At 42.5% G+C, this 21878-nt stretch overlaps 1 protein-coding gene across 1 annotated transcript; it reads right to left on the bottom strand.

Moving 5' to 3' along the window:
• Positions 1-25: 25 nt before the first annotated feature.
• On the bottom strand, positions 26-21722 carry epg5 (ectopic P-granules autophagy protein 5 homolog (C. elegans)). The gene is made up of 46 exons (XM_040155192.1): positions 21626-21722; positions 21022-21191; positions 19940-20611; positions 19080-19340; positions 18781-18979; positions 18503-18639; positions 18301-18408; positions 18112-18185; positions 17851-17959; positions 16822-16936; positions 16593-16743; positions 16301-16462; positions 16054-16211; positions 15595-15746; positions 15046-15186; positions 14750-14911; positions 14530-14652; positions 14174-14436; positions 13921-14061; positions 13651-13795; positions 12966-13163; positions 12389-12496; positions 12175-12297; positions 11691-11857; positions 11347-11583; positions 11116-11239; positions 10823-10967; positions 10367-10538; positions 10038-10200; positions 9794-9936; positions 9491-9647; positions 8629-8823; positions 8319-8532; positions 7375-7562; positions 7050-7257; positions 6832-6907; positions 6184-6287; positions 5912-6087; positions 4879-5103; positions 4578-4787; positions 3400-3544; positions 3069-3311; positions 2500-2713; positions 2130-2348; positions 1899-2013; positions 26-1808 (listed from the first exon to the last, which is right to left on the bottom strand). Exons 2-46 carry the CDS (start codon positions 21073-21075, stop codon positions 1626-1628), a joined length of 7779 nt encoding a protein of 2592 aa, XP_040011126.1. The 5' UTR covers positions 21076-21191; positions 21626-21722; the 3' UTR covers positions 26-1625.
• Positions 21723-21878: the final 156 nt, after the last annotated feature.

The following is a 21878-nucleotide window of genomic DNA, read 5'->3' on the forward strand; positions in this document are numbered from 1 at the left end:
ACTTGTCATACCAGGCTTGTTACACAAAGGAGCTTTAATTTCAATCTGACCATCTGCAGCGTTATGCACAGAGAATGCAGATGTAGGATTTGTTGCAAAGGCTGCATAGTGTGTTGTTTCCCTAATTGCTGTCCGGACCTCTTGACTCCCTCACTTGTTCCTTACAACTCGATTCATTTCCCACCTATGTGTCTCCCCATGTGACACTGTCCAGGGTGTTTAGATGAGTCTTCCTGCTCTAAGAGGCTCCATGTATTACATATGGTCCCAGGTCACAGAGCTGAATTGATAAACACCAGCTTTGAGATAGTTATTGAACAGAGTAGTGTCTCCTTTGTGTAGCCTGGCTCTGTCACTCCTCTCCTGCAGCAACTCTACAGACCCATTCCTGATCACTGACTCATAAAAAAAAAAAAAAAAAAAAAAAAAGAAATGCTTTTGGCATTAACAGTCACCACATAACACACGCAATAAGGCGAGCTTCAGGCTCCAAAAGTGCAGCGTGATTATTATTGAGATGGCACAGAGAAACAGAAGAGGTAAACTGACAAAGGTAATTAAAATGCCACCATGTTTGTATATAAGTGCAGTTATAGACAAGCTCCAACATTATTACATCCCTGCTCTTTTAGTAATACCAGCGGTATTAGCAATTTGTTTCACAGAGCACATACTACTTTATAAGGAAGCCAAGTGGTGCGGCACTTTGTAAGTGTTACTTGATGTATCTGCTAGTGTGTGTGCTTTTTCGGACTGCAGTTTTTGTACCTAACAGACACAGATCAAACAACCAGAGCACATGGTCAAGAAGGTTTAAGAGGCTGAGCAGATGAAAGTAACTTCTCTTTGGAAGAAACAAGCAAAGCGCTTTTGGCTGGACATGAACATAATACTGGCAAATGTCCTGTAACTAAACATGATCACTTCATACAGGCAGCCACTGTGTTCATCTGTATGTGCACAGTATCTAGGATTGAGACATTTCAGATTGTAGCTCGTAGCTTGAAGTTAGCATCAACAGAAAACTGGAGTTGTATCATACAGCTATCCATACAGCTTTCCTGGTTTGCCCCCCCCCCCAATTTTAAGAAGGTACTACTAAAATTATAACGCTATTATATCTGTCCTTCAACTTCCTACAAATAATTTTTTAATTTAAGGACCCGTCTATTTTTTTTCTGTTAGATTCCACATACAGATGTAAAATTGACATATAAAGCCCAGAGTTGAATTCTGATTCATGAATTCTGCTTCAATAAATATGTGTAACATTCTCTCAAATCAAAACTAGAACAGATGGTGTTGAAAACCAACAGGCAAGTTATGTACAAAGCAACAAGGCATAAACACGAGAGACAAAGAAAAGAGCGAGAAAAGGTTTTCTTATGCACCTAGCTGGTTTTAAGATCCTTCATTGGACATTACCAGTCAAAAGGTGCTTTTTCATCAGTTTCTGTCACACAAATCCCTCGCTGATAAAACATGTAGCTCTTGCTGATGTTATAGCAAAAGCAATTCAGTACCAGTGCAACTACTTGGAAACTTTGTGCTCTAGCAAGGTTTTCTGTCACACAGAAGTGTAACTTCCTCCCAATTTCCAGCATGAGTGTCAGGTTAAGTCAGTGTTAACGGATAATGTGCAGGTATCCGAGGTCAGGGTACAGGAGGTTGGCTAGCAGGGCCAGAAGTCGGGGTCCGTCTTTGAGACAATGTCCTGGGTAGCGGATGAACTGGACAGCCTTATTCACAGAGTCCTCTAACTCAACGTACTGCTTATTGCTGGGCATGGCCTCCAACATCCCCAACATCTGCATTCACAGAAAAAACACGAGTTATTTTTAGGAGATAATTGCAGACTGGAAAATGAAAACACTGTATTTGCAGTTTTTGTTGCATACTTGCTGTGCCTTCGCAGAGAGCTGCAAGTCACTGGTGGGTTGGAGTCGAAGCTCGGTCTCTGATGGTACCTGGACGGTCAGGAATGCTGCCAGACTGCGTACCACCACCCTGAACCTAGACGTACAGTAGATTCACATTAACAGCTGGTTTATCAACAGTGGCAAATGAATATTTTACTCTGTCTGGTCGACAGGTGTTTTGATTTGCTACTAAAATGCATGTGAGCATACCTATTAGAAACAGGCGACCTCTTCCCCAGGCCTATAGCTCCCAGCAGCCCGGAGTTCAGTCTTTCTTCTCCCAGCTGAAGCAGCCGGGTTTGCAACCTCAACAGACCCATGATGACTCCTGACACTTCACACTGGCCTGCCTGCGGCTGCAGCTGCTCCGCTGACAGATTCAGCGCTTTATGCCACCAAAGAAACAGCTTGGCTTCATCACCTGGACCACTGGATAGACAAAACCCATCATAGCACACACAGTATATTGGTCAGTACACCTGAAACTCAAGCTGCAACACATTATCAAACAAATCTGGCATTTTGAAATGACAGAAATTTTAAAAGCCACATCAAATGGGATATTGAGGGGGGGGCAAACCTGGGGAAGACCTGGTTGGTCCATGTGTTAATTAGAGCCAGAGTCCTTCTCTCATTGGCTGCTGTGTATTCAGTGTTGAGGCGCTGCAGGATGAAGGCATAGAGTGTCAGGAAGCTGCCTCCTGAGTGGCTCTCAGAGAGGAAGTCATCCACTGTGAGCTCAGGCACCTGCAGCGATGCCAACACAGGCCCCCAACCTACAGACTCCTCCTCAGCTGAATAGGGAGAAACAAAAACACAGACAGTTGGAGGTAAAACATGTGAATCCTTGATATCACATTTAGCTTTCTATTCTAAAGGGAGAAATTTAAAGGACTAAACCAACTTAGAACTTGTATGAAGAGAGGACTGGCACTAAAGAAATCAAACAAAAACTCTGTTTGAAAAACTCTAAAAAAATAACTATATTATGTAAAACAATAGTAGTTTATACACAGTCTGCTAACATGTGCCTGGGTACAGAGATATCTGCCAGACTATAACACTGTAAAATGACGACTCTACAAACAAAATGAATCCTCCATTAAATAACGTGGGTGCTAAAAAAACCTGAACTGTTACTCTGCTTACCATGGTTGAAGTATGCTGTGATGCATGCCTCCATGATACGCGTCATGTGCCGTACTGATGCCAGACAGCGGGTACAAGCTGTAAGGAGGGGCAGAATAGGAAAACCCCTCCCCTTCCGCTCCAGCCAGGTAATGACATGAGCAGCGAGTGCCTCGCCTGTTGAGACGCCCACTCCGTTCAGCAAAGCCAGAGCATCGCTGAAGAGACTGCAGAACGCCATGTGCCTCTGCTCCAAACCCGTCTCTGCAGAGGAAAAACGGAAGGCTGGATAAATGATAGAAAGTCGTCTGTATGGGTGGTAATGTTAAAGATGACAGTGAGGACATCTCACCTGCTGGGTTGAATGTGACAATGCTTTCCAGAAGTGTGTCCAGCTGAGCCTCCAGGCTGCTGAGGCTGATGCTGCCTCCTTGCTCCACAGTCACCAAAGACTGCACACACCAGCACACATACGCTCCAGCCTTCTGCGTCTCCTCCTGACAGATGGAAAGTAACAGAGATTACAGTTTTTTTGCTTTTGTTTGTTTGTTAGGGGTAATGCTATACAGAAATAGATTCATGAATAAATGCATAACATAAAATATATAGTACACACTATAAAAGATATTCTATATATTCCCTTACTGATAGGTGAAATCTGACTCTTTAAGCTTTACCAGTGAAATACATTAATTAATTTCTAACCGTAAATTCATGTTTTATGCTGAGTGTATCCAATTTCCACAGCTTTTCATGCATATTTTTACTATAATTAGCAGGACCTATGTTTGACAGTAAGACTATTTTGTTTGACTATTTTTTTAAATGAAGGTGTGAAATTACAGACAAAACACACTGCTGGATCTCACAGCGGTCCCATATACAATATAGCTTGGAAGGGTATTGTATAGAGGTTTGTCTACTTTGGAACATTATCAAATGCCTTATAAAATCTGCTTCTTCTGCTCTACATCAGCAACAGCTATAAAGATTGAAGTGTTACATTTATGTACAATTTGGTGGAGACAATTTTGGTGGAGATACAGACATGGCAAAGTAAACTGAATTGTTTAGGTCTAAATTTAATGCGGATGTTCTAAGCCTCCCACCTTTACTGCCTAAGGGAGTGGAGGTGCAGATATAGGGCACTCAATAATATATTCTTATATTCTCTAACTCTAGTTTTCCTCTATATTTTACAGTTGCTAAATGAGAGTTATATCTAGTACCTCCATTTTCCCTATAAATTGATTCTCACTAATCTCAACTGTAAGTAGCTAAAAAGGTTTTAATTCATTTATTTATCTGTAATTCCACTCATCCTCTTCACTCTAAATCAAGAGTAGTGAAGTTTTATGATAAAATTTATGGGCCTGAAACCACTGGGCTAATACATGTTGAGCTTGTTTGGGAGATTTAAACCACCTTTAATGTAGTGTGGCTATAATGGAGTCTAAATGGACCTTAAGAGGTTTATGACGCATTACTAAATCTGTCATTCGTAAAACAAACAGCACTGTGTTGTCTCACCCGGTGTGGAGCTTCATTAGTGCGGGGATGGAGCCCAGCAGCACTACGAAGTGATTTCAGTAGCAGCTGAGGGGCAGAATCCGCACTGAGCAGCAAAGAGGGAGGGTAGTGAGTGCTGACATATCCCATAATGCCCTGGTATGACGACAGGTCCAGTTGATGCCAGGGCAGAGAAGTGGACTGGACCAACAGGCTAAGCAGAGGGGAGTCCTGCAGATAGAGGATAAAAAAAAATGAAGAATGAATGAAAGATGGGGAAGTGGTCTGACTCTGATGTGAAACTAAACTAGTCTGGACTCACCTGTTGACTCAGGAGCTGGTCTTCCTTTGCCAGAAAAACTAGCATGTACAGCAGATAGACTAACATGGCGTGCGACTCCTTCTGAGTACCCATGTCTGGTAAAGTTGGATATGCTGTAGATGCAGGAGGTTCTTGTAAGTGGTCACTCAGGACGCTGACCCAGTTAACTTCACATAACACTTCTCCCATAAACAGGAAACAGCTCTTGGGACTTCCTCTCTCCACCTGCAGGCACAGCACGGCGACACAATTTTAAAAAAAGCTATACTGTGGAAAGAACTACAAACTAATCAAACCTCTTGAGTGTCAAATAACTGTACTCAGAATATTTATTACTTCTGATTATACATTATATGTTTGACTCCTACTTAACGCGAGCAGCACATTTATGGCTAAATTGATAATCCAGTTCCGTTGAAATGTATCTAATTTAATTGAAGAAACTGCCACAAAGAATTAAAAAGGAATGAGACATATCTTTTGAAAATACTTACTGCTGCAGCAAAAAAATATCATAACTTGCAAATGCACACATGGTTACAGATACAGCAGAAAATTGTCAAAACATTTTTAAAGACATGTATGAGATGAAAAAAATTGACTTGATGATTGATTTATATAATACAAGATGGACAAAATGGATGATATTTTTGTTTGAATAATGAAAATAGCAGCTGGTTTGCCTTTGCTTTACCTCCTCCTGCTTACTTCTATACCTTTTTTTGGTATATTTTTCCATTTGTTGATAAGCATATATAATTATCAGTCTTGGGGATTTGATTTTTGTTTCAATAACATTATATTTTTTTGAACCTGTATAGTAGCCTCCATAGAGCTATGTGGGACCGGAGAGACAGGAGCTTGTTCCCAGGAACAGGGTGTTGAGACTATAATTACATGAATTGAGGCTAATAATAGGACCTGGTGCCAAAGACCGAGGTCTCAAATTAACAAGCTCCCCAGTGTCATAAAATGTGTAGACCAGTGCGCAGTGTCAGGGGGGGTCAGGGGGTCAGAGGGTAGAGTGTCTCACATTGAAGAGCTGCTCCATGAGCTGAGTGTCAGGGTGGAGGCGTCTCCAGGGCAGGCTGCGGAGGTGTGTGTGGTAAAGGTAGAGAAGGTACTCGGGTGTACGGGGCGAGGTGCAGCTCTCGCAGTACTGCATCATACACAGCCACAGAGCCCCTCTCTGACCGGGGAGCAAACGATCTGCAACGTACCGACACACACGAAACAGTACAGGTAACAAAGAATAGCAGCACTTAAACACTCACTCGTGTGAACGCAGCACCACTGGGGACCCACCTCTGAATTTGTGATGTAGCGTGTCAGTGAGTTGAGCATACAGTCCAACCAGACATCCTGCCGCACTCGCATCAGTCTCCAGCCACGGGTAACACTTGAGGTTACTGAGACAGAGAGACACTGATATTGACATTCTCTTTGTTTTGTTTTGTTTTTTTTTCTCCATTTTCTTAACCCTGGAAAGCACTACACTGCTCTCTCCATGTATCAACCAGGAGAATCAAAGTACAAACTTCTTGCTACATGATAGACTTTATTTTGACAAGGCTGACTTGTCTAACGCTAAAAAGTAAACATCTAATGTATTATTTTCTCTCTGAGCAGTGTCATGTTTGTACTTTATTTTGAGTAAGGTATAGAATGCTTCAGAGATAAAGCAGTCTCTCACTGTTGGTTCAGTTGTGTAATACAACTGAACTACAACTACTACTACACAATAAGCATCTGCTATCCACCTGCAAAAGAAGCAAGGACTACATCTCAAAAAATAAGTAAAAAAATAAATAAAATAAAAAAAATCTATCTTGTGGACTGTGAACAGTTTTTATCTGCTGCCCTCTCTGGAGTCTCTTTTGTCTGGGCTCACTGACAACAGCTCTCTATATAAAACCAATGACTGTCTGAGAGCTGAGGATGGGCAGTGCTTACCCGCCATCATCAGTGTCCACAGGAAAGATCCAAGGCTTAAATAACTTCACGGTCTTACTGTGTAGGTCCCGCAGAGCTGTGAGAGTGCAAAGGTCATTTTTCTTTCATAACGACAGGTAACAACAAAGGAATATGCACAAAACAAAAAGGTTGAAGTCTACAAATGATCACAAGCCTTACTACCCTCGGGGTACTGTATGCTGACATTTGGTGGTTACCTTTCATTATTTTGCTGCTGCCCACTGACTCTCTGGCACAGCTGCCGAGCTGCACGTTAATGAGACAACTAATCAAATGGTCCCAGAAGGAAACCACCTCACTAATGTAAGGAGTCCAGGCAGAGTAGAGGCCGAAGCTGCGGAGGTCTGGCTTACTGAGACGACTCCGCAGGAAGTAATCACTCAGCCAGTCAACCGTCTCATCCACCTATTAGCAACCAATAAAACAACACAGCATCGTTGGACTAATAAGGACTGTTTAGGTATCAATTTGTAAGCCTCTATCTGATGAAGAGGGTCTGAATCTAACATCAACATTAGTAACCTGCTGCGGAGAGAGGCTGACGGGGGATCTGTGGGGAGAGGCTTGGGGCCCGACAGCACGGCCAGGGACATCAGTCGTGCTAAGGGCTTGTTCAGCTTTGCTCTTGATGCTGCGGGACGGAGGTAAACAGCCGAGCACACGCAGAGTCACTTTCCAGCACTCTGGACTCAATAACTGGTTTGAGGAACCTGGTGAAGTTAAAAAATGTCTTAGTTTGTTGAAGAAGTTGCACATCAAAACTAAACTCCATATTCTTGATATAAAATAGTTAGTTAGTATTTGATGATTGATTTAGCATTTGTGGCTCTATTTGGAACCATGTCATCGCATAAGGCTATATCAAAAAACCCAAATTCTGTCTTGATAAATGACACACACTTTCAACTCAGATGTGATTCTGTAGATTGAAGGAATGATTCAGCTAACTTTAACAGCATTCATTGATTATTTTTAATCTTTTGTTGGTGGGAAGATGAGTAGGAGGCATTCTTTGAGGCGCATAAATGTGTTTTCTCCGAATCACTTGAATGAGGAACAAGAAGACTTTTCAAAGCAGTCCCTGCTCCTAAGTGCATTAACAGGCAATGTGTAACATAACAAACAAAGAAAAGCTGCAGTTTAATGTGACAAATTGGCCATTCCCAAGCAATTCTCTACAAAATAGTTTTCATTCAGTATGAGTGTATAGTCTGATTTGGTTTAACCATTCATTATGTGATGTTCTATCAGCAGTCATGCAAGCGAGATTTAAAATGATGGATATTTGATGATTTGATAGAGTAAATGATGAGTGAAGTTGAGCCTTCCTTAGTTAATAATTATTGAATCCTTAAATTCACCACACACACACACACACACACACACACACACACACACACACACACACACACACACACACAGACACACACACACACACACACACACACACACACACACACTCTTACTGGTCATAAGCAGACGCAGGCAGTCACTGTAGTGATCAGGAAAATGGTGGCGTAAAAGCCAGGTCCAGTGTTTGGTGAAAAGGTGAAAAGGTGTGAGAAGTTCAGGCTCCGGGTCTCGGCCGCAGACGCAGAGAGCTCCGTGGATCAACTCCAGCAAACGGGTTCTCTCCGAAAACACAGGATGGGCTTCATTCAGCCACTGGGACAAGTCAAACTGCAGGGGGAGGTGTAGAAGTTACTGCTGTAACTGGAATGCTGTGGATGTACAGTATATATTTCTTCAATGTGTTGCATTTGTGTCTTTACTAACCTTAGTGAGCAGCATGAAAATGACGTCAGCACTGTCGAGGTGTAGGGATGTCACCACGTCTTGGTAGAGACAGACGAGCTGATTGGGTGCTGCGTTAGGAGTGAAGAAGGGGGAAATGAGCGGGCAGAGGCGCCGCTGCTCCAGGATGGTCTTCAGGACACGGCCACACTCCTCTGCATTGCCCTGGATAAACACCTAGACACAAACACAATTTAATTCATGAGCAAATTTACACATGAAGTTCAACATGAAGTGAACCTGCTCCTTTTATTGGTTCTAACTGGTAACATTTGTGTTCTATTTATCTGTAAGTGCTCTTTCTGTTTCTATCTATTGTTTTGACCATTCGTCCAACACCTCCCCTACTCTGCCCTGACACCTACCTTCAATACGGTTTGCCCGACTGTCCTGCACAAGTCAGGCTATACAGGTAGTCTATGTCAATATGATGGGGTTTCCCCAAATGTACAGTGATTTCTTCAAATGCCTCACATTCTGGTTGTGATGTCTCAATGGCTGAAGTACTACCTCCAATATTTTGTTATGTTTGTTTCACTTTTTACCCATTATATCCTCTCTTTATTTAAATCCACATAATTATAATCATAATAGAATTAGCAGGGAACCAGTAGTTTAATATACTTGAGCAGTACCATTTCTGATTCAGTATCCTTTTAAATAGCCCAAAGGGAGACCATGCTTTAGGTCTCTTGTTGGGTTAGGGTTAGTGTAACGCTCTTGAAGACACTTTGGAGCAGGTAAGTCAAACAATCTTGCCCTTGGTTGCAGGTTTACTTTGTTTGGGTATTCTGAACAAAACCAAACAATGGGTAATATTAATCTTGCAATGCTGTGAACGCACCTGTCCCAGTATCTCCACACACGAGGAGAGGTACTGGCGTGTTGGGGGATGTCGCAGTGTGTCCTCACACACAAAGGAGACCACCTGGTAAAAGGCTGACACGCCAACATGCTGCACTGCAGGAGATTTCTGTGCCTTATACATATTCACCAGAGCCCTGAGCACATAAACATAGTCCATGCTTTAGTCAAAACGACCCTATTTTAATCAAAAACCCCAGTCTTTTCCTCCAAAATGTGTTTGCACGTATTGTGGCGTAGATAATGTTTCTCTCTTTCGATAGCAGAATTTGTTTATACTGACGTGATAAAGTTCTCAGTGTGGACAGCAGCCTCGGCCAGGATTTGAGGTGGAGGAGCCATGGCGTCGGTTTGGAGTTTCTTGACGTCCCTGCGCAGTGATGTTATCTGAGTCTGCACTGCCTCCTGTCTATGGACACGCTCACACTACGAGGTTACACACACACAGACATAGATGAACAACTCACGGCAAAGACTTCCCGGTGGTATCTAACAATGTGATATGTATGCAGTTTTGGGGGTTTTACTGTGACGGTGATGTTTGCAGGTCCCTGGCATGGCAGCCCCCCCTTCCCTTTACACTCCAGGGCCGTGGTTACTTGCTCTGGTCTGTTCTTATACAGTAGGGGAAGGCTCTCCAGAAGTTCTTGCTCCATCGCCACCTGCTGAGCTTCCCGTGCCACTGCAATCCTGACACCAAGATGAAGTATTTCAGAAGCAGTGTGTAGCTTTGTAGATGTTTTAATGCGTGTGTTTGTGTCTATAAAAAGAAGTGAGTGCATTTCTGTGTATGTATGCGTGCACTATGTGCCACTGACAATGTGGATGTTTTAATGTGTGTAGGATCTCTGAATACCTGGCCTGGTCTTGCAGAATGCTGAGGTCCTGCTGCAGTAGTTCAGCTGCAGCTTTAGAGTCAGTGAGGCAGGGGCTGGGTACCTCAGCCACTGGAGCCTTCTGCTGCTGCACGTCTGGAGCTGGACTGGGAACTGGATGCTTCTGCAGGTTGGACAGGATACGCTCCCTTGCTGCACACAGAGCAAAACATCAAACTACTGAAAAACGAAATAAAAAGTCTAAGTTTCGTGCAAACAGGATGAAATGGTAGAGGGAAAAGTCACCTAATTATTTTTGTTGGCGAAATATTATTAATACTCCTATTTACAGCATATATCTATAGTGTATGAACTACTGCTAGATTTATGCTCATTTTAGTCACAGTTCAAAATTGTCCACCTTTACATTTACCCCTGCATATCTGCTGAAATGAACCTTTATGTAATCTTTTAGATCATTAGTGATAATTTTGTACCATTGCTGAGGCTGGCGTAGTCAGTGAAGCCAGGATTTTGGGCCTGCAGGAAGGTTGGCTCACTCTGCACCTTCTCCCACAGAGACAAAACCTCCCTCTCATCATACTGCAGACGCTCCTTGTCCACATACTCCAGCCACAGTTCCTACAGCACAACATGACAACACACATTAAAATGTAAGAGCAATATTATGTAACACACCAGAGCTTTGATTAACTTGCTGTAAACCTCATTTTTTAAATTTGTTGATATAAACAAACAGAAAAAAAGACAAATGCTAAGACACACCCACCTGATGCCGCTGCATGACCTGCGCCAGTCTGTGTGGTTCATATTCTGCAGGAAGAGAGGGGAGGTACACTTCCTGCTTCTGCAGAGTCTCATCATCCAACCACACGGCAAATACACCAAACAACCTGTAGACAAGTCAGCTGGCAACTAAAAGCCTGTACACATAATAATGTCTGGTACTGCCTGCCAGACAACAGGAAGGAAATTCACACATTAAGCATCAATGACCTACCTGACCAGCTCTGTGTGTAGCTGAGGAGAGGTGAGGAAAGGGGGATGGGGATTGTTGGGGCTTTCATCGCCCTGGCTGTCTGATGAGGGTGTGTATGGTGGGGGAACCCTAAGGGCCTGGCTGGCTGAATGGTGGAAGTCGGACATCTCTTGTATTCTTTGTCTCAGATCTCTGAGTAAAGCGGCCTGAGATGAAGCCTGGAAGAACCTTCGCCCGATACATCCGCTTGCAGCCAGCCTGGTGGACAACATACACCAACAGATACATGGTACCTGCACATGGATTCTGCCTATTTCCTGATTTCTCTGGTGAGGGATAGTATTATGTTTGCGTGCGCATCTTACCCATACTCAGGCCCAGGCTGTCTGAGGTAGAGCTGTAGGAACTTCTGCCAGATCAGAGGAAGGAGTGGGTGGTCAGGGGGTGTGGCCAAAGCCTGACACGCCCAGCGGTACACCTGCAGCCGCTGCAGAGAAGGGGCTACCGGCAACTTCAGCCTCTGCTGCGCCTTCTGGCTCAGACACATACACACTGTTAACACCAGCTACATACAATACGGATCATAAACTAGCAGTAGAAAAGACTACCAAACACTCACTACCATGCTACTGCTCTTTGGCTTTGCAAGTGCTCTGGAACTGCGGTCTGTGTTAAGTCATATGTTGTAGAGTGCAAAATTATTTGAAGTTGTGCAACAGTTTGTCATCCACTTATTGTGTCTTGTATTTTGAAATATCTTGTAAATTCTCAGCGTCAAGTGATACTGAATGCTTGCTATCAATAACAGTAATCAACAAATGTTTACTTTTTGTGTTTTTGTCTGTATACCTTTAAGGCTTGTTCTGGGGAGATGTTTAGCTCTGACATGAGCTCCTGTTCAACACAGCATCTCAGTTGAGAATCTTCCTCAAACATGCCCTCCATATTCAGCACCAGCCAGGCGAACCAAACCTACAAACACATAGACAACACCAAGTCAGTTAGGACTGAGTGCTTTGCTGATATGAGCCTTAGTACTTGCACATACAGTTGGGACCCTTACCTCTGCACTCAGGGATTGGCCCTCTATGAAGGAGGGCGTGGCATTTCCAGCAATCCAACCAACCAGAGAGGAGAGCAGACCCCGATCTCCATGGTAACCCAAAGCATTCTGCATGAGGTATAAAAAAATGGAAAATATGACAATCATTTTTGGTGTCACTGTGACTGTTGCTCCTTTATGAGTAGTACTAGTTTCCTCAAGTTGTCATGATGAAAAACTTGAACTTGAAACTTAATAAAGTGAATCAAAGTCTCCAAGCTAATTTATGCTTTAAGAATACAATAATTAATGATAGCAGACCAGTTTCATCACCTTGTAAAATTAACCACTTGCTGCTTGCACAGCACTAAAATCTTTACCATCGTCAAAGCTTAACGGGTTTAAGGTGACTTTTTAGTGTCCCTCACCACCAAGCTCTTCCTCTTTCTGTAATGTGTGACCCAATTAATGTTAATGTAATATTTATCTTTATAATTTTACTGAAGGCAGTTTTCAGTGCTAAAATCATACTTCAGCACCTTTGAGACCCATGAGAGTCCCTAAATTATGCAAACCTCTAACAAAACTGAGTAAATACCTTATGCTGTTGGTACAGGAGTTTCTGCACACATTCCTCCTGGTGGTGTGTGAATGCAGCACAGCAGATCTGATCCATGAGGAATAGGACTGTTTTGTCTCGGTACCACAGGTTCTGCTGAGTCAGAATTCCCACCCAAAACTCCAGTACTGCTGCACCTCCGACACGACCGGGCTGTGAACTCTCCACCACATGACTCTAGAAGATAAAACAAACCTATTCATACATGTCATCTTTATAATATATGAAGATGTATGAGATAAGAAAGCTTAGACTTGTTTTACAAGATGTTGCTGCTTAAAAATGAACCCTAACCCTGATCCATACATTCTGTACGTTTTATAAAATTTGAGGAAATGTTAAGTGACTAAAACCTATATCACTGGTTAAAGGTGCAAATAAGCCCCATACTACTACAGTTTATTTTGTCTACAAAGTACTGGCATTTTTTCTCAATGCTTTTTCTTTTAACTACTGGCTTATGATATTGCTGACTAATACTTACACAAATAAAGTAAAGACTTTGCAGTCTGTTCCTATATTTCTTCCATACCTACTAATTCTTAAAGTACTTTTTCCATCTGTCTTCTAACTTTTACAGGAATCCTGGTTATTAAAAATTGATGACTGAAGACCTGAAATATACAGTATATTTATTTTCAAATAAAGACTCTTTGTGACAAACCTGAATGACACTGTTTAGAAGTCTGACATTGTCTCCATAGGTGGTCCCTGTGAAGAGTGGTGCTACCCGGTGAGTGACCTGCTGTGTCACACCTTGGGGACACACACTGTCGTACTGCAAGAACAGCTGGATACAACTTACAAACCTGGCATCAACAGAGGGATGACAGTAGAGACGACAGTACATTGTTGGAGATACAGTGGCTGCTATAATAAATATCTTTCTTTCTGGTCTTTTATAGGCTGTGTGTTAAGGATGTATCTTTCTTACTGAGAGTTGTTAAGCAGGTAGAAGCTGAGAGGGTACGTTGGGGGTAGGATGTTGTCCAGCAGATGCACAGCAGCTTTCAGGTGGCGAGACTGTATTAGACTCTTTAACAACCCAACTCCATCAGTACAAAAGTGTTCCAGGCTAGAAAAAAAAAACACAGAGAAAAAGTCCACAAGAGATTAACTCCATTCAAGGTTCAAAGTCAAAGGGCAAATTGTACATTAATATTTAGGTTGTACGTGTGAGTACAAACCTGTGTCCCACCGTTGTCATGGCAATGGACAGGTAGCATCCAATTGGGATGCCTGCTTTTACAGCCCTGAGAACAGGGTGCATGCTGGGAGTGTGTGTGATCTCTGGAGGTGGGTTGGACGCCAAAGCAGGGACTGACCAGGCTCCTTTAGGACTCTGGGCATTGCCATGGAGCTTCAGCCTTAGCAACAGTTGCCATGCCCATTGACTAAAGGATGCTTCAGGAGATACGCCCAAACGAAGGACACTGGCAAGGTAAGACACCTGAGGGGAGGAAACGAGACAGAGGGAAAATCATAAGTAATTTTGTTGAATGAGCCAAATTACATGTCTGTGGTTAATGGGCAGATGTGTCACCTGTTTGATCCCCTCTGATATGAGGCCACTGTATGGTTTGTCAGTAAGGTACTTCTGATAGGCTTCAGCCACCAACAGAGCCACTTCACTGTGGAGAGATGAAGACAGGGCCAAGGGGCCATCCTACGAGAGGAAACCGGTTTAGTCATTTAATTACAAACTCACAAGTGTTCTGTCAATGCCCTTAAGGAAAAATCAATTTTAATGCACCCACGACTACCTGTGTGTAACCCCAGTTCAGACCCTCCAGGATGACACAGGCCAGCCGGTTCTCCACAGCAGACAGAGGATGCTGGAGCAGCCAGGCTCCGATCACACATATTTCCTCTGGCAGCGGCCGCCACAGACTCAGGGGCAGCTCTTTACACAAGTATAGAGCCACCTAACATGCACAAAACACACAGCCAAAAACAAAAACTCATGACTTTGACATCTGCCAAATTATATAATTTTCTTCTCAATGCAGAAGTACTTGCAATTAAAGGCATATCGTTGTTATAGAATAACAGTACTAACCATTCCTACAGTCTGTATGGTCTCTCTCAGTCTCTCCAGGAGCACAGAAATAACATAAGGATGGGCTGTTGCTACGGCAGCCAGCAACTCCCTCCCTACCTTAGAGTATATTTCTCTGGTAGACACACTCACAAAAGACACCTGAAGCAAAATAAGAAGAGAGACGTCAAAGAACAAGGTAGGTACTATATGTCTTCTAACCAGGAGACCAGAGTAATGAATGTTAACCAGTGTTATTCAGTTTATCATTCAAACTTGATCTTTTTCTCTATGCTACCCTCTTCAGTAGAAAAAGGCTAAGTCTAATGTAGTTACAAACTGTGCTGAACAATGGATCGGATCACTCCACTGTGGATGATAGTGGATTATATGGAACACTCTAGGTATAAACAACAGATCCATCATCCATACAGTAAATACAAGTTTATGATATTTCACAAAGAGCTAGACTTAATCTGCTTTGTTTAAAAACTCGATTACTATTTATTTTTCTTTTAATGGCTTATACACATCTCTTCTAGTATTTCATTCTGCATCTTCTTCTTGTACCTGGTAAATCAGCAGAGTTATAGTGGTGATGAAGGTAGGGTCAGAGTGCTGAGTCGGTGTAGCCATGTGCGCTAGTGCAGTGAGGAGGGAGATGCCATCAGAGCTGTTCACCTCACATAGCCATTGCTCAAATCTCTCCTGGTGCTCTGGGTCTATGAGAAAGACAGTCATAAACTATCAGGATGACAGCTGTCAGACGAATGACACGACTCATTTATCCCTGGTCTTGAAGTCCCAACGTAGCAAAGGAGCCAGATTTCTTGCAAAATGTGAAACTGAGTTTAAGTAGTTTGAAAAAAGGTTCAATTCAAAATCTTTCTTTAAAAAAAACCACCTTAACATTTGTGCTTAAGATACAATTAGCTTTCAATGTGATTGCTACAATGCAATGACAGTTTACAGTTTTTTTTAGGTTCTGAAAGATAATATTTTGTGCAGGTTACGTGCTTATACCGGTACCTCTGAGAGCCTGAATGCAGGAGTTTGTGTCACTAGCAGAGCTGAGTGTTTCTAGTCCTGCTGTCTCTGCGCTCTGCATAACATAAAGGACCCTCCACAGCATAGAGCTCGACAAAGTCCCATATGGCATCTCAGACATAAACAACCAAATGCCCAACCTGTGAGAGAGGGCCACAGAAAATAAGTACAAAATTCCATAAAGTGAATCATTTCCAGGGCAGAATTAAACTTGAGACCAATTCCTCACCTTTTGTTTCTGAGTACATGTAAAACAGCTCTGAGGAAGAGGTGATCATATTCGAGCTGCAGTTTTTCCAAAGACAGAGAGTGTACATGAGAGCTGGGTCCACCAGCACCAGTCACACTCACATACTGGGCCCAGTGATCACTGACATAACACACTGTCATACTGAGGGAAAGGAGACAAGACAAACATGACACATTTCTAATGTTATAAATTTTCTGATGTTAATGGTGCTGTAATTTGGCCTAAGATGTGTGAGAAATGTATTTTCTGCTTATATTATTGGTGCACTGACCGTATGATGTGTCCTATTCGTTTGACTAGCTGTCTGTATCGCGCTCTGTTGTAGGTTTGTAGGCCGAGAGCAAGAATTTCGATGAGCGAGGAAGCAAAAGCAAACACACGCATCATCTTCTGACTGGAGCAGGCCTGGGGCTCATACACACCTGCAAACAGAGTGGTCTGTCAGTTCATACAATGAGGGATGCAAACCAACAGACCGAAGGACAGACAGACTCCCTTACCCTGCTTGCTCATCCCCAGCATGTGTGAGTAGAGCTGCTGGAAGGGGAACTGGTTCAGAAAGGAGATCAAATCCTCCTCACAGAGAAGCAGCCAGCTGCTCTCTGGATCCTCATCCTAAACACAGAAAACAGTAGGACAACGCAGTCCGAGGTTAAATGACTAAATATTATATTTAAGAAAATAATTCATTATATCCTCTATTTTACACTTGTGTAAAATAGAGGATTACACTTGTGTAAAATAGAGAACTGCTAATAGTTATCAAGACAAAATGCAAAGTGGAGGCTACTTTTCTTTTTGTTATTTTATATACATACATATATATACATACATTAAAACTGGTAACTGCTTTTAATGTTGTGGCTGATCGGTGTATATGAAATAGGAATGACAGACCGTTCGATTAGATGTGTATTAACATATAAATATTGGAAAATATATATATTTTTGAACCATAGTAATTAAGTGACAGTTTCTTAAAATTTTACTGTCTTGCAAAAATAATACATTATGTTTTTTGAAGGTTCTCAAAACAAAGTGATTCCTAAGAAATACATCAGTACTGGCAGCGATCATGGTTTTAAGCCAGCAGACTGAGACTTAAATGATCATAGGGGTTCATTTGGTGCCCTTTTTCAACAGCTTTAAGTGTGACTCAGCAGTAGAAGATAAAGATCAGAACATTCTGTTTTATAATCACCATCTACAAACCTCAGTGACTCATCGCTTTTTGACTGACATAAAACAGGGCGTTTAGAATTATAATTGAATCACGATCCGTGAAGGAAACAAAAAAGATATTGTATATTTACCAGGAAAATACATTTTTTCACACAATAACCATGGTTATCTGCCTTTTGTTTTTTACTATCAGCTTTTATTTTCTTCCATGTCCAGTATAACCACACCTGAATCTTCCTACATATTAAGCTTGCCTCATTTTCTTTAGATAATTCTTTGTTGTCAAACTGTAATGTGGAAGTTTGGTTCCTTTTCTCAAAATGCAATCATTGCCTCTCTACACTTACCTCTTCTCCGCCTTCGTCCACAAGGGTCCAGTTGCCAGACTCAGGTCCAGAAGCTGCTGAGCTTTGGCTCTCACATGGCTTCATATGGCCCAGAAACTCTGCACGGTGTCTGAGTCAAAAGAGAGAAGCCACTGGTTAGAGATGTGAGGTTGTTAGACCCTGAGAGGATGACCATGGAAAACTGCAGACATAAAACTGGATTGCACAGTCCACAGTCAGTGTATGAGAAAGAGTCATTGTTAAAGGGGCTCATTTATTCACCTGGCAGGCGACATTAGGATGGCCAGAGCTTGCATAAAGTGCTGCACTCCACAGGTGTTCCCCCAAACTTGAATCTGGGGCAGATAATCATAAGAAAACTCCAGTCGTCTACCAGCTTAACAACTGACTTGGAACAATACAACCGAACAATAAAAAAACAAAAAATGAAAGACTGCATCTATAACTAACCTGAATGAAAGGTGCAGACCACTTGCCGACCCCAGCAGGACAGCAGAGAAGATGGCAGAGGAGGTACAGATGCTCTCCTGACCCTCCAACACGCAGCAAGACTGCCACCTGGAAAGTGGACCAGAGCCTTGTGAGGAAACACAACAAAAAATACCTCAAACAGGGGAAGATGGACTGCGAAAAGTGGTTTGTGTGTCCATACCAATCTCTCCAGCCAGTGATGGATGTCTGTTTGGAACTGTGTGTCGTCAAGGATTCTACGTGTGAAGCTAAACAGGACACTTATGGCCTCTTTCAGGGGTTGGAGAGAGCAGGGCTGCGTTTGGCTGCCAGAACAATCTGAAAACAAAAACAAACAAACAAGACAAAGCTAATGTAGTGTATACACTTTACATTGGTAGTACACTATGCATGACAGGCATGTTTGGAACAGACATGCTATGGCTACTTCAGGGCAAGTAGAATTTATAGGTCTCTCACCTTTCAGTAGAAGATACAAGTATGATTCCACCTGTAGGCGTGACAGAAGAGCAGTGTACGCATGCAGCGCCACCTTCTGATGGAGCAGCTCACTGCGAGCCTCAAACAGTCGCCTCAGCTCAGCCAGCACACTCTGACTGAAATCTGCCTGCTGGAAGCGGTGGTACCCACACACTTTAGACTGGTCTGCACACACACCCTGTGGGGAAAGAAATTATATTAAAAATGCTATAACAGCAGAGGATCATTATAGTTCACTTTCCTCTAAATTTCTCTTTTTATTTATCCAAAAAACACACCTGGAGTGTAAGCTGTTCATCTCTGAAGCTCCAGAGACGATTTTGTGTGCTCTTGCATTCAGAGGACTGCGTGTGTAGCTGTGTGTGTGACTGGGTCAGCTGTCTGCGGCAGCGCCAGTAGTTCTGCAGCAATTCGGTCAGTTCATGGTTCTCCTGCCGAGCCAGAGCACAGAACTGGGCTGCACACACCTCAACACCTTCTAACCATGCTTGCAAGCCTCCACCTGGCTCCCAGACACTCAGCTGCTCCAGTGAAAACGGCTGCAGAAGGAAAAACATGAGGTGAGTGAGATTATTTTCCAATGTAGTGTGGATCTGGGCAATACTGACAAAATCAATTATCACAATATTTATTTTACTAAATACTTTAATCTTGATATTCACTGATACAATGTGGCAGGTGAAGATTTATTGTAAACAGAAAATCACTGATAACGTGGATACCACGGCCAAACAAGTAGACACAATTATTATTCAATCAGCTAGAACAGTCTAATACGCCATTTTAAAAACAGGAAAACATGAAAACAAACCTGTATCATCACAATACAATAAACATAACTAACAGCTGGCTATTCTCATCTTAATACATGTTTTGTGAAATTTCAATATCTGACCGATTGAAAAGTCTGTTAAAATGATGAATTCATACTCAACAAACACATTCTCAATCTATTGGAAACACTGATAATCAAAATATAAAGAACTAACTTTATAACTATAACTCTGTCTTACTGGTTGAGGGGAAAGACAAAACAGGTACATGTATTATAAACAGTAATCAAACCCATTCCGTCTTTAACCACTTGAAAACTTATTCATTATTTAACTTAATGTTATCTCTTGGTGTATGAGAGCACCTGAATTTCTGGAGCTGTCTGGGGTAACTCTGGGTAGAGTTTGTTCCTGGAAAGTTCAGCTACAAATTCCATAGGCTGCAAACTCGGAGGAGAAGATTCCTGCTCGGGAAGTGCCAACACTGCAGGTCCTTTTGCACTATTGTTCACAGCTTGCTCATGGAGCTGTATCACAGGACCCTCCTCCAGTGTAGGGAGGAATGGGTAGAGTACTGGAGCACTCGGGGCATTTGGGATCTCAAACGGAGTTGAAACACAAGGCTGATTCCATGATTGTTTGTCTTTTCCCAACTCAGTGGTGTTTGGTGAAGCTTTAAGCTCAGTACCCTGAGCTGCCACTCTGTCATCCACCTCTTTCTCCTTTTTTGACTCCGTCAGATGCTCTGTACACTGTGACGTCTCTGTTAACAAACTCAGAGTTGACTGTAAAGTCTTAGTTAACACAGATGTGGATAAATTTGGTGATGAAGAGGTCTTCTGTTCCTCAGAGGACAGATCTGATGGCTGTGCTGTGGACTCAGGGGGCTGAACAGCGTCCTGCTGCTCTTTCTCTGGCTCCTGATAGGGCAGACTGAGGGGGATGTCAGTGAAGCCAGAGGTGGAGGCCTCATCACAGACTGCTGAGGGGGCTGTGGCTCTTTTTTCTTCCTCTGCCTGCTTTTGCTTCCTGACCAGCTGAAGACATAAGACAATAAATAAATAAAAATCAGATTAAATTTCCTTGGTTAACAAAGTGTGTGCTATAGTTTTTCTAGATGTGACAAAGGGTGTGTGACTAGAGAGCAAACATTATGATAAATGTGGCAAAAATAGTAAATTATGTCGTCTCAGCACAATGTGTCAGTGTAACAGGTTGTAGTTTCCATGTTTAGCAGGTCTTCCAGTTTCCACTCAATTTCTAAAGACATAAATGTATGTTGGATTGGATACTCTTAATTTGTCCATATTTGTGTGTGTACATTTAACTCTGATGGACTGAAGAGTCCTGTCTTGTATCTAAACAATGCTTGTTGGAATAGCCCCCCCCCCCTTCCACCTGTGATTTCAAAAGGAAAGAGCAGGACCTCGGACTCGGTTGTATTCACCTGAGATTTTCTGCTGGTTTTCGCTTTGGTCTTATTTGGTCTTACAGCCTCCATTTTTAGTGACTGCTCTCCTGAGCTTTTTCACAACTCACATCACACTGACGTAGAGCTGACCGAGGTGTCTCCTGGTGGAAACGATCAACTGGAAACGAACAGCCCTCATATGTATACTGTACACACACACACACACACACACACAAATAACCAACATTAGCTGGAATAGCTAGCGAGGTCTTCCCTGTGATAAGCAGCTAGAGGCAGGCTGTGCTGTCAAGATAAACAATGTCACTGGTTGTAAACAAAACACTCTTTTTATGGCCCGTTGAGAAAAGTTGCCGACGGAGGATATCAAGGCAACAACTAGTCCGTCTTAGCGTAGATATAGTATCCAGAGAATAGATTTGTGGAAAACGCAACCAACCAGTCCCTGCTCATTAAACTCCGAAACTGAAGACGCACTGTCAAGGCTAAGCTAAGCTAACGCCCAGCTATTGGCTTGCTCCGCTGTCTTTTTCCTTAGTAATTTATCCACCAGCGGTTCTAAATATTCCGTTTTGTTGCTGACATGGTAAAAATAGGATTTCAGCACATCAAGGCGACTGACATGCAGCGAAAGCCCAGTCCGCTGATAAGCTGTCATTTGTTTTGTTTGTTCCAGGAACTCCGCTATCACAAGCTTTGATCACGTGACTACTCCACCTCTCTACGGAAAGCCAGTAAAGCCAAACTATGCACCACTTTCTGACAAGGCACTGATTATAAATAACTTAATTATAAGCTGTAATTGGTGGTTTAATTAATTGTTAAACACTATTATTTACATAGTGTTTTTAAATCAGTTATAACAACTTTAGGTT

This window comes from Xiphias gladius, chromosome 19, assembly GCF_016859285.1.
Source record: "Xiphias gladius isolate SHS-SW01 ecotype Sanya breed wild chromosome 19, ASM1685928v1, whole genome shotgun sequence".
In the NCBI taxonomy this organism is placed as follows: domain Eukaryota; kingdom Metazoa; phylum Chordata; class Actinopteri; order Istiophoriformes; family Xiphiidae; genus Xiphias; species Xiphias gladius.

What these genes read in the sequence shown, in the direction of transcription:
- epg5 (XM_040155192.1), bottom strand. Translation starts at nt 21,075, where the DNA reads ATGGAGGCTGTAAGACCAAATAAGACCAAAGCGAAAACCAGCAGAAAA. An exon ending in CACACTGAGAACTTTATCAC is followed by an intron (nt 9,648 to 9,793) that starts GTCAGTATAAAC and finishes TTATGTGCTCAG; the next exon opens with GGCTCTGGTGAATATGTATA. An exon ending in CTAATGAAGCTCCACACCGG is followed by an intron (nt 3,545 to 4,577) that starts GTGAGACAACAC and finishes TCCATCTGTCAG; the next exon opens with GAGGAGACGCAGAAGGCTGG.